The sequence below is a fragment of the Geotrypetes seraphini genome, chromosome 5 (assembly GCF_902459505.1).
Source record: "Geotrypetes seraphini chromosome 5, aGeoSer1.1, whole genome shotgun sequence".
Lineage (NCBI taxonomy): Eukaryota > Metazoa > Chordata > Amphibia > Gymnophiona > Dermophiidae > Geotrypetes > Geotrypetes seraphini.
In genome coordinates, this window is record NC_047088.1 from 248540915 (window position 1) to 248552908 (window position 11994).

The following is an 11994-nucleotide window of genomic DNA, read 5'->3' on the forward strand; positions in this document are numbered from 1 at the left end:
TCGGCCAGCCCAGTCGGTTTCAAAAATTTGTTTGGTGAATCACGTCCCTGTCCTACTTTGCATGCATTTCCCCTCATTTGCATGCACGGATTGGAAGCGGATCGCAGGAGAGGTTAGTGAATCGGGCCGGAGGGAAACCTGGTCGTAAACCGATCGGTTTGTTTTGTGAATCTAGCCCTATCACCCCAAGGTCCCTCTCCCCATCCGTGCACAACAGCCTCTCACCGCCCAGCACATGTGGCTCCTTCCGATTTCTAATCCCCAAATGCATCACTCTGCACTTCTTTGCATTGAATTTTAGTTGCCAGATATTAGACCATTCTACTGACTTTTGCAGATCCTTTTTCATGTTTTCCACTCCCTCCTCGGGAGCATTACTGGGTCAGACCAATGGTCCATCTAGCCCAATAGCCCACCTTCACGGTGACCAATCCAGGTCACTAGTACCTGGCCAAAACCCACGGAGTAGCAACATTCCAGCATCTCAAAGAATAGCCAGATTCTGGAACCCCAATGAGAGCAACATTCCAGAGCTGAGATTGTGATGTCATAATGCCTCAGTCCACAGTGCCTCAGGGCCAACCTCATCAGTGATGCTACAGTGACTAACATAAGAATAGACTTACTGGGTCAGATCAATGGTCCATCTAGCCCAGTAGCCCATTCTCACGGTGGCCAATCCAGGTCACTAGTACCTGGCAAAAACCCAAATAATAGCAGCATTCCATGTTACCACTCTCCAAAATATTCTATTACTACTAATCATTTCTATACAATAAAAATGTACATTTCCCAAAGTGAACGCATCCCAATCCCAATTATTCTTTTCTACCTTCGTAGTCTGGGCATTTCATTTCTTATTGGGCTGGTTCCAGTCTTTTTTTTCAGTCTTCTCCTAAATTCTTCTTCAGGTTTGCCTTTCCATTTCTTCTCTCCTCCTGTCTTCTTTCTTTCCTTCTCTACATCTATCTGATACTGATCATTCCTACTTTTATCTGCCTTTAATTTGATTTCACCTCTCATTTCTCTTACCATCTCCATCTCATCCCCTCTCCAGTGCTCCCATTGCTCCCCCCCCCCTTGTCTTTCTCCTTCCCCAGTCTTTTATTCCCCCCTCCCCAAGGACAGATAGGAATGCTGAGGGAATGATAGCCCTCGCCTAAGCTCTATTGCCTCATCCCATCACCAACCCCAGCCCCCATCCCTATCTCTCATTCCTTCCCTTGCCTCCAGGGCAACCCTTCTCTTCTTACCTCTCCTTAACCATCTTTTTAACCCAATTTCCACACTCTCTCAACTCCTTTCTGACTACTCTCTAAACATAGAAACATGATGGCAGATAAAGGCCAAATGGCCCATCCAGTCGGCCCATCCGCAGTAACCATTATCTCTTTCTCTCTCCGATAGATCCCACGTGCCTATCCCAGGCCCTTTTGAATTCAGACACAATCTCTGTCTCCACCACCTCTTCTGGGAGATTGTTCAATGCATCTGCTAGCCTTTCCTCTACTTGAGATCTTTAAGTCTGTCCCCATATGCCTTATTATGAAGACCACATACCATTTTAGTAGCCTTCCTCTGGACTGACTCCATCCTTTTTATATCTTTTTGAAGGTGCGGCCTCCAGAATTGTACACAATATTCAAAATGAGGTCTCACCAAAGTCTTATACAGGGGCATTAATACTTCCTTTTTCCTACTACCATATCTCTCCCTATGCACCCTAGCATTCTTCTAGCTTTCGCCATCTCTTTTCAATGCCTCTCATTTTCTCTACAGTCTTCCAGGTCATTCACGTTATGTTTTAGCTTTCCCCTGTATGTCATCTCCTTTCTCCTTCCCTCCATTTCACACCCTCTTTCCTTCTCCCATACCGTCAACACACTTCCATTCATACCTACCAATTGCCAGGTCCCTCTCCCTCTCTCCTGTCCGTTGTTCCATGCTGTGCATCCCCCTCCCCCCAACACTCACAATCAGCCACCAGGTCCCGGGCATCATCTGCTCCGTTCCCCCACCCCTGCGAACCATCCATCTTCTGCTCTTTCCAGGGTCTCTGGTCCATTTGACATTTCTTCTCTCTCCGAATCCACTATCGTTCCTTTTGCATCCCTATCTGTCCTGGTTCATATTCCCCCTTTCTATCCCCGTCCTAATCCCTCCCTAATGTTCAGAACCCATCCAACCCTTCCACTGGGCCAGCATTATCCTTCTGTCTCCCTGTCCCTCCATGAAATCCAGCTTCTCCTGCTCTTTTCCCTTTCACCTGCACCTCAACCCGAGGGGACAGCATCGTTCCCCCTCTCTCTCCTGCTCCTCTTCCCACAGTCCAGCAGCTCTCTCTATACTTCTCTCCATCTTTCCATGCACTTATCCTCTCCCTATTTGTATTGTATCTCAATTACTGGTCTGCCCTGATCTTCTCAAAAGAAGCTTCAAGTCACTCCGTAACACTCCTATTAGGTTACATACAGCACACATGCATGTTTCTCAGATCACATATTACTTATCATTTTATAACACACCTGTTGAAGAACTTTCATTGGCAGATCATATTTACAGTACTTACCTTCAAGGACCTCAGACTTGGTACCCCAGACTACCTTGTCTTGACTCACAATACCATACTGCCCCAATCGGACCGTTTGTTCTTTAAATGATTTTCGCTTGATACTTCCAAATCCAAAAATGGTGGCACTAGAATCCACAACACATAACGCTTTCTACCATTTGGCTCCTCATACCTGGAACAACCTTCCTTTCTCTATCCATCGCAACCTGTCCTTCAAAAGTTTCAAGTTGGATTTAAAAACTTGGTTATTGAAATAGTCATATCAAAATAAAACCTGACTGGGTTACATAAGTGTGATTACAACATCTGCTTTTTCAGTTTCTCCTCTCCCCCCCCCCCCACAATATCCCTCTTTTTTTCTCTATCAAGCTCAGTTTCAAAAAATACAGACGTCCAGAAGAAAGCAAAAACTGGCACTTGGACGTCTTACTGTCAAATCGCCCAAGTGAGCTTTCTCAAATCTAACTTTCCAGACGTCTTTCTGGTTGTTTTGTCTCCAGTATGTCTAAATCATAAGGGAATGTGTCAGAGGTATGTTGTGGGCAGGCTTATGGTGGGCTTAGTACCTGGACGTTCTGCAGGAAACGTCCAGGACTGTTCTTAGACATATGGAGCTTGACCAGTTTCAAACATGCATGAGGGTCAAAAAGCTGCCCAAACTGACAAGATGACCACTGGAGGGATTATGGCATGACCTCCCCTTACTTCCCAGTGGTTACGGCCCCCCCTTCCACCACCCAAAATTGTTTTTTAAAAACCCAGTTCTGTCCAGTCTGTCCGAACATCTTCCCATCAGCTGATCATGGCAGAGGAAGCCCAATCAGATGAGCCGGTTTCGTGGGGTCCTTCTAGTTCAACTGATTGGGGATTCCCTTTCCGCGATCAGCTGAACTGGCAGGGAGAACTGTAATTCCTCTCTCCCTCCCTCTCTCATACCCACCGATCTACCCCAGCTGTCATCTACAGAGAGCTGCTGTCCTCCGGCCCTACACCCCTCTCCCCAACATCCCCCAACATTCCTGTACCTTCCGATGAAAAATCAGCAGAAGGGAAGCCCACTTCCTCCAGCCGATAGGACCGTCTCTTCAGAACGATGGGCCTTCCTCTTCCCAATGCATCTTGGGATGCAGTGGGAGGGGCCTAAGACCCTGATTGGATTTTAAACCAATTCTGTGTTAGCATTTCATCATTTTATAGCACACAGCCATTCATTTTACCTAAGACTTCCAAATAATTTTTGCCTTATTTTTGGAATTCTCTTTTATTTAATTAGTGCAAATGATAGTGTTCATAAAACATTGGGATATACTCTGTCACGTTGTAACCTCTCATTTTGATGCTCTCTCAGATGACGTTGCTCATGTTTTCCTTGAAGAAGTTGATGAAGAAAAGGCCAGTGTCAAGCCCTACTTTACGAAGACACTCATTGATATGGAGGTTGTAGAAGGAAGTGCAGCTCGATTCGACTGTAAAATTGAAGGTAAAGTACTTTTGGGGGGTTTCTATTCTAGGGGGATACTTTTATTCTTTTTTGGCCTGATTGCACTGATGTGCTCAAAAATTTAGGCCTGTTGTTCATTTGCCTAATTTTATGAGCCTAGTGCTGAAAATCAATGCTAAACTCCTTTTTGCCCCACCTTAAATTCATCTCGGTTACTGCTACCTTTAGCAGTGTGAAGGGCAATTGTATGGTGTCAGGTCAAAAGCGCGCCGGGACAAAGGCGCGCGCAGACAATTGAGCGCAGCGCGGAGGCGCGCACTGCAGAAAATTACTGTTTTTACGGCTCCGACAGGGGGGGCGTGGGGGGGAACCCCCCCACTTTACTTAATAGAGATCGCGCCGCGTTGTGGGGGGTGTGGGGGGTTGTAACCCCCCACATTTTACTGAAAACTTCACTTTTTCCCTGTTTTTAGGGAAAAAGTTAAGTTTACAGTAAAATGTGGAGGGTTACAACCCCCCAAACCCCCCACAACGCCGGCGCGATCTCTATTAAGTAAACTGGGGGGGCTCCCCAACAAAAACCCCCGTAGGACCCCCTAAAAACTGTAATTTTCTTCGGCGCGCGCCTCCATCTTGCGCTCAGTTGTCGGCGCGCGCCTTTGTCTTTCGCGGGGTTGTCTATGAACCCAATTGTATAATGGGCATGTACAATCATGTAGGGCTCATTTAAGTGCACAGAAAAGCCCCAGTTGCATGTGTAAGAGCACTATGCGCTATTCTACTGTATATGACAGCATGTAAGTGCCATAGAACATGTCTGGCCAATATAGAGAGAGAATTAGGCAATATATTCTCTGATTGCATTAATAATCAAACATAGATATCATGAAAATATGCAATCTTACTTAGTTTAGATAGTTTCAGTATTCATTTTTCCCTCTTAGGATCCTCGGAGTCGATCACAGTAATCCTTCATGATTTTTTAGAAGTACTGCTCAAACTGTCATCGATCCTTTTTTTGTTTGTTTGTTTGTTTATAAGTCTTTATTCATTTTTAAAACTTTCAATAAGTGTAACATAAAATACAATCATATTATACTTTAACATCACTTAATATACCATTACAATCTAATTCACATCAAATAAACCTCCCCCTTATACCCAACAATGGTTCTTAAGCATATGAAAACATAAAGTATCCCCACCCCCATCCCCACCCAGGGAAAAGAAAAAATAATAATTTTATTTTCATTCTGTACAATATTTTGTTAATGGCTCCCAAACATCTCTAAATTTCTTAAAATGTACCTGCCATATGGCCATTATCCGTTCCATTTTAAAAATTTGGCATAACGAATACCACCACAAATTATAATTCAGCCGATCCTTTTTTATGTTCATATATCTTTTTCATAATATTTATATAAATACTTTTTCCTTTTTATTTATATTATACTTAAAAACTTTTAAGCTTTTAGCCCCAAAATTAGGCACTTATCTTTTTTATGTTGAAGTTCTGCCAGCTCATTCTAAAGATTTCCAAGTTTGGCAAACCAAGTACTTCCCTCCCTAGCTTAAAGTTTCAAGGTCTTAATTCAAATTATATTTAAGGATTCCTGGAAGCTTATTTTAATAGATGCTCAGCGCTGAGTGTTTCCCTGATGGTTCCTGAGCCCAGATGACTATACCTAAGCCTGTTTCAGTGGGCTGTACACTTTGAAGAGTGTCATTCAGAGATAGGCACATTCCCTTTGGACTATGGCTTAACTTTTTTTTTTCTATCACCCAGGTTAGCTCTACAGAGCCCAAATCACTGTGGCACAGGGGTCTCAAAGTCCCTCCTTGAGGGCCGGAATCCAGTCGGGTTTTCAGGATTTCCCTCATGAATATGCATGAGATCTGTGTGCATTCACTGCTTTCAATGCATATTCATTGGGGAAATCCTGAAAACCCGACTGGATTGCGGCCCTCAAGGAGGGACTTTGAGATCCCTGCTGTAGCACTATTGTATAGCCGTGAAGGATAAATGACCTTATGGAGCATCAGAGTCACGGTTTTCGTCCTGAGATATGCTAAACGGAATAGTGCTTCTTTCACAAATTTTTTGTTTATTAGCTGTTGCGAGTTGTCACATATCTTAAAAATGCTAACCAGAGATGATGTATTGCATGAACTTTTCAAGACCACACAGACCCCTTCAGGTGACTGCGGATGGTGGAGACACTGGTCTCAAAATTCTTGTATTGCTATTTTTCCATCTTTTTTTGATGGGCCTTTAATTGATATACAATTTACTTTACAAAGACTTGTTTGGAGTGGGGACAGATACGATTTTCAAAACTGCATTTTGATGCAAACTTTCTAGGTACTTTTCACCCAAGGACTTTGTACCACTTCTCAGGGAAGGTTCATTGTTGCCTTTGAAGACTCCTTGAAGCAAAAGAACTCTCAGGAATAATGGAGTATATGGTTGGGGGGGATGGGCGAGGGATAGGGAGGGATAGGGATAAGAATACAGTGGTGCCTCACACAACGAACTTAATCCGTTCCAGGAGCAAGTTTGTTATGTGAAACGTTCGTTGTGTGAAACGCGTTTTCCCATAACAATACATGTTAAAAAAAATAATTCGTTCTGTAGCATAAAATATGCTAAGATGACATAAAAAAAGATAAATTTTTGGTTATTATTTTTATTTAGATACATCTAAAAACATAATTGTTTTTTAAAACAACACACATTTTTTAAATTTAAAGACAGACTAAGTAGAGTCTAATTTTACAGTGAGAGGGCAGAGTCTCAGCGGCAAAAACTGGGACTTAACTGTTCATTTTTTTTTTTTTCTACCGTGTTTCCCCGATGATAAGGCAGGGCCATCAAATAAGACAGCCCCCCCTTTTTAGAAAAAAATGTAAAATAAGGCACCCCCCCGCAAATAAGCCACCCACCGATACCTGCGCTTACCCGAATCGGGTGGTACGGTGGGTGACTCCGTGTGGTCCCTGGCACCCCCGACACGATCGGGGCAAGAGGGAGCTCAAGCCCTCTTGCCCCCCCGACTCCCCGACACGATCGGGGCAAGAGGGAGCTCAAGCCCTCTTGCCCCCCCGACTCCCCGACACGATCGGGGCAAAAGGGAGCTCAAGCCCTCTTGCCCCCCCGACTCCCCGACACGATCGGGGCAAAAGGGAGCCCAAGCCCTCTTGCCCCGCCGATTCCCCAACTCCCCGACAATATCGGGCCAGGAGGGAGCCCAAGTCCTCCTGGTCACGGCGACCCCCTAACCCCACCCTGCACTACATTACGGGCAGGAGGGATCCCAGGCCCTCCTGCCCTCGACGCAAACCCCCCCTCCCCCCAACGACCGCCCCCCCCAAGAACCTCCGACCGCCCCCCCAGCCGACCCGCGACCCCCCTGGCCGACCCCCACGACACCCCCAACCCCCTTCCCCGTACCTTTCTGTAGTTGGCCGGACAGACGGGAGCCAAACCCGCCTGTCCGGCAGGCAGCCATCGACGGAATGAGGCCGGATTGGCCCATCCGTCCCAAAGCTCCGCCTACTGGTGGGGCCTAAGGCGCCTGGGCCAATCAGAATAGGCCCGGGAGCCTTAGGTCCCTCCTGGGGGCAGGGCCTGAGGCACATGGTCGGGTTGGGCCCATGTGCCTCAGGCCCCGCCCCCAGGAGGGACCTAAGGCTCCCGGGCCTATTCTGATTGGCCCAGGCGCCTTAGGCCCCACCAGTAGGCGGAGCTTTGGGACGGATGGGCCAATCCGGCCTCATTCCGTCGTTGGCTGCCTGCCGGACAGGCGGGTTTGGCTCCCGTCTGTCCGGCCAACTACAGAAAGGTACGGGGAAGGGGGTTGGGGGTGTCGTGGGGGTCGGCCAGGGGGGTCGCGGGTCGGCTGGGGGGGCGGTCGGAGGTTCTTGGGGGGGGGTTTGCGTCGAGGGCAGGAGGGCCTGGGATCCCTCCTGCCCGTAATGTAGTGCAGGGTGGGGTTAGGGGGTCGCCGTGGCCAGGAGGACTTGGGCTCCCTCCTGGCCCGATATTGTGTGGGGAGTTGGGGAATCGGCGGGGCAAGAGGGCTTGGGCTCCTTTTTGCCCCGATCGTGTCGGGGAGTCGGGGGGGGCAAGAGGGAACCAGGCGGAGAGAGGGCAGTTAAGCGCAGTGCCTGCGCGGAAGGATGCAGCTCGGGCGACTTCGTTGTGTGAAACGAAGTTCGTTGTACGGATCAAGACATAAAGTTCGTTGTGCGCAGCGTTCGCTGTGCGAGGCGTCCGTTATGCGAGGCACCACTGTATATGTAATATACCAATGATTGTTTATAAGTGATGTATTTATTGTTACTGTGAATGAAAATATTAACACTTAATGTAATTTGTGAAAATGAATAAAGAATTATAAAAAAAAAAAAAAAGAAATTTGCTTATCCTTTTTCTGTGGATACATTTTTCCCCTGAAAAAAAAATAATGCATCTGATTTTCCCAAGATGCAATGCTGCACACTTTGGGGTCCTTTTTACTAAGGTGCGCTAACCTTTCATGGCGACACCAGAAAGTATTTCTTCACAGAGAGAGTGGTTGATCATTGGAACAAGCTTCCAGTGCAGGTGATCGAGGCAGACAGCGTGCCAGACTTTAAGAATAAATGGGATACCCATGTGGGATCACTACGAGAGTCAAGATATGGAAATTGGGTCATTAGGGCATAGACAGGGGGTGGGTAAGCAGAGTGGGCAGACTTGATGGGCTGTAGCCCTTTTCTGCCATCATCTTCTATGTTTCTATGATGGGTCATTTGGCCTTTATCTGCCATCATGTTTCTAATCAGAAAGTTCTATGACATCACAATGCAGGTGTAAAGAGCCTTAGCCTATAGGAAGAGGAGATGCAAATGTTAAGAGCCTTAGCCAATAGGGAGAGGAGGAGAGAGTGGCTGCTGCAGACACCAGAAAGTATTTCTTCACAGAGAGAGTGGTTGATCATTGGAACAAGCTTCCAGTGCAGGTGATCGAGGCAGGCAGCGTGCCAGACTTTAAGAATAAATGGGATACCCATGTGGGATCCCTACGAGGGTCAAGATAAGGAAATTGGGTCATTAGGGCATAGACAGGGGGTGGGTAAGCAGTGGGCAGACTTGATGGGCTGTAGCCCTTTTCTGCCGTCATCTTCTATGTTTCTATGTTTAACCGAATCAACACATGCTAAAGATTAGTGCGTGCTAAATGCTAAGACATCCATTATATTCCCATGGGCATTTTAGCATATAGTGCATGCTAAATCAGTTAGTGCATCTTAATAAAAGGACTCCATTTTTGCCTTTCCCAGTCTAGCCCAGCCATTAAGTCTACCTATTTCTCCTGTAATGTTGATTCCCAGACAGCCTTTTTTTACCTGCCTACATGGCTTTTGAAGGCTGCCCACTAAATTTATCCCAGAATGGATACTCCATAGCTAAATTGTGTAAAAATTTATTTTTCGGTGCAGGGCTGCAAAAACGCTTCTCCTGTGTGCCGTATTCTTGCCTTTTGTTCCATTAAATTTCTGAGCGAGTCGGTTTCCAAAAATGTTAAAAGAGAAAGCAAAGTGGTAAATACCGCCTGTTCTTTCTTCATGTTACAGGCTTCCCTGATCCTGAGGTGATCTGGTACAAAGATGATCAACCGATCAAGGAGTCCCGCCATTTCCAGATCGACTACGACGAAGACGGGAACTGTGCTTTGACCATTTCGGAGGTTTGTGGGGATGATGATGCCAAATACACTTGCAAGGCCGCTAACAGCCTAGGGGATGCGACTTGTACCGCAGAGCTCATTGTAGAAGTGATGGGGAAAGAGGAAGAGGAGGAAGAGGAAGAGGAGGAGGAAGAATGAACATCTACCATGAGAGATAATGCCTAACATCACACCCTAGGGGGACTGTTCCTTGTGACTGTGTAAAGAGAATTGATAGGCGCATCTACATTGATAAATCCTTGTTTAGGTTTTTGGCAGAGGTGGGTTCTTCGGCGTGATCAGTTGACACCTGTTTGCTGTATTTCAGGGCATTACTCTGGATTGTCAGACACTTTATGTTGCTGTAGGGATCCGATTTAAGAAAACCAGATCTTGGATGCCCAGCTCACGCTGATCCACATTTTAATAATTGCATGCGTTTTAAAGCAGCTCATTCTGTCAGCAAAAGTTAAAGCAGAATCGATGATGAATCCATGAAGCCGCTGCACATCAAGAGGGGATCCTTGATAACCCAGTTGTTAGGGTATCTTATGTATTGATCCCCATAGAAATAGACCTCAGTGGTTCTGTAAATTTAGGACGTGGGTGTCTAGTGTCTAATATATTGCTAAAAATTGATCCAAACGCTCCTTGGTCTTATCCAAACTACTCTGAATGTTTTCTTCTTAACCACATTTTTTTTTTTTTCTTTCTGCTCCTACTACTATTCTCCAGGTACAATTTCACCTTAATGCCACGCTTCCCAAGCGCCCACATGCTATCTGTAGGATGTTGTTGGTTTCTTCAAGGTATACGGCCTCCTTTTTCCTCTCAGCTAGCCTGCAGGTGGCCTTACACTAAGCCCAAAGGCACTCTGCCAATTGTGGTTAAAGGTCTTCAGGTTGTTTGAACTCCATTGTAGCCTCTATCATCACTTACCTTTCCACAAAGTTTTCACCATTTGCACAACCCATACTCTCACCAGGAAGCGAGGAAGAGTAATTAGTTGCTATAGAACAATGTATTTTTCAGCTGCACCCAGTTACTGAAGTTAGAATGTGACTCCACAGGTTGAAGCATAACTGTCTACCATTTGGCAAAAGGCTTCTCTGGCCAGAAAAGTAACTAAAGACTTAGCAGTCTACCGAAGTAGTAAGATTATTTAATACTTCATGTAGTGATGTGAGATATCAGTTGTGACTATTCAGTAGAGGATAGAGGAAAGTATATATGTTTGAATATACAGATGCATTTCTATATGGACTCATAGATGCATACATCGGTAGGAAATTTTGACAAAGTCCCTTATGAGGACTACTGGACTGTAGAACCTATTTTAGGTTTTTTTTAAAAAAAATCCCATGCATCATCTTACAAGACCTCAAAAATATTACTAATACATAAAAAAAGATTTAAGTGCCAATACTCTTAATGAAACATTTCAAGTTGTTCACGCGTTCCAAAAAAAATACTAAGACTAGGGGAACATGCGATGAAGCTACTAAGTAGTAGATTTAAAACAAACCAGAGAAAATATTTCCTCACACAATGTGTAATTAAATCCTGGAATTCGTTGACGGAGAATGTGGAGAAATCAGTTAGCTTAGCGGTGTTTAAAAAAGGTTTGAATAATTTCCTAAAAGAGAAGTCCATAGTCCATTATTGAGATGGCTTGGGGGAAATCCACTGCTTATTCCTAGGATAACCAGCATAAAATCCGTTTTACTACTTGGGATCTAGCTAGGTACTTGGGACCTGGGTTGGCCAGTTTTTGAAACGGGATACTGGGCTTGATGGACCTTCAGTCTGTCCCAGTATTGCAATTCTTATGTTCTTAGGTGAGCCAAGTGTAGGTCAATCAAGCCATTGTGACATCAGTGATGAGTTTGGCTCTTAGACACTGGTGGAATGAGGCATTATGACATCACAATAAGAGTTCTAGAATGTTGCTACTCTTTGGGTTTCTGCCAGGTACTTGGGACCTGGGTTGGCGACTGTTGGAAACAGGACACTGAGCTTGATGGACCTTTAATTCTTATGTGAGCCAAGTATAGGACAATCAAGCCATTGTGACATCACTGATGAGTTTCTCTCTTAGGCACTGGTGGAATGAGGCATTATGACATCACAGTCTCAGCTTTAGAATGTTGCTACTCTTTGGGTTTCTGCCAGGTACTTGGGACCTGGATTGGCCACTGTTGGAAACAGGATACTGGGCCTTCGTGGACCTTTGGTCTGTCCCAGTATGGCAGTTCTTATATCCTTATG

The 11994-nt window shown here is 45.4% G+C and overlaps 1 protein-coding gene across 3 annotated transcripts in view; it reads left to right on the forward strand.

Moving 5' to 3' along the window:
• The window catches only part of MYLK (myosin light chain kinase), a 607164-nt gene extending 595723 nt beyond the window's left edge, over nt 1–11441 (forward strand). For 2 of the 3 annotated variants that reach the window (XM_033946556.1, XM_033946555.1), the window contains exons 32-33: nt 3921–4052; nt 9635–9885. In XM_033946556.1, coding sequence (XP_033802447.1) covers nt 3921–4052; nt 9635–9885 — 383 coding nt within the window. Of the gene's footprint in view, nt 1–3920; nt 4053–9634 lie in introns of all 3 variants that reach the window. The other variant, XM_033946557.1, reaches the window with a different exon arrangement.
• The last annotated feature ends 553 nt before the right edge of the window (nt 11442–11994 follow it).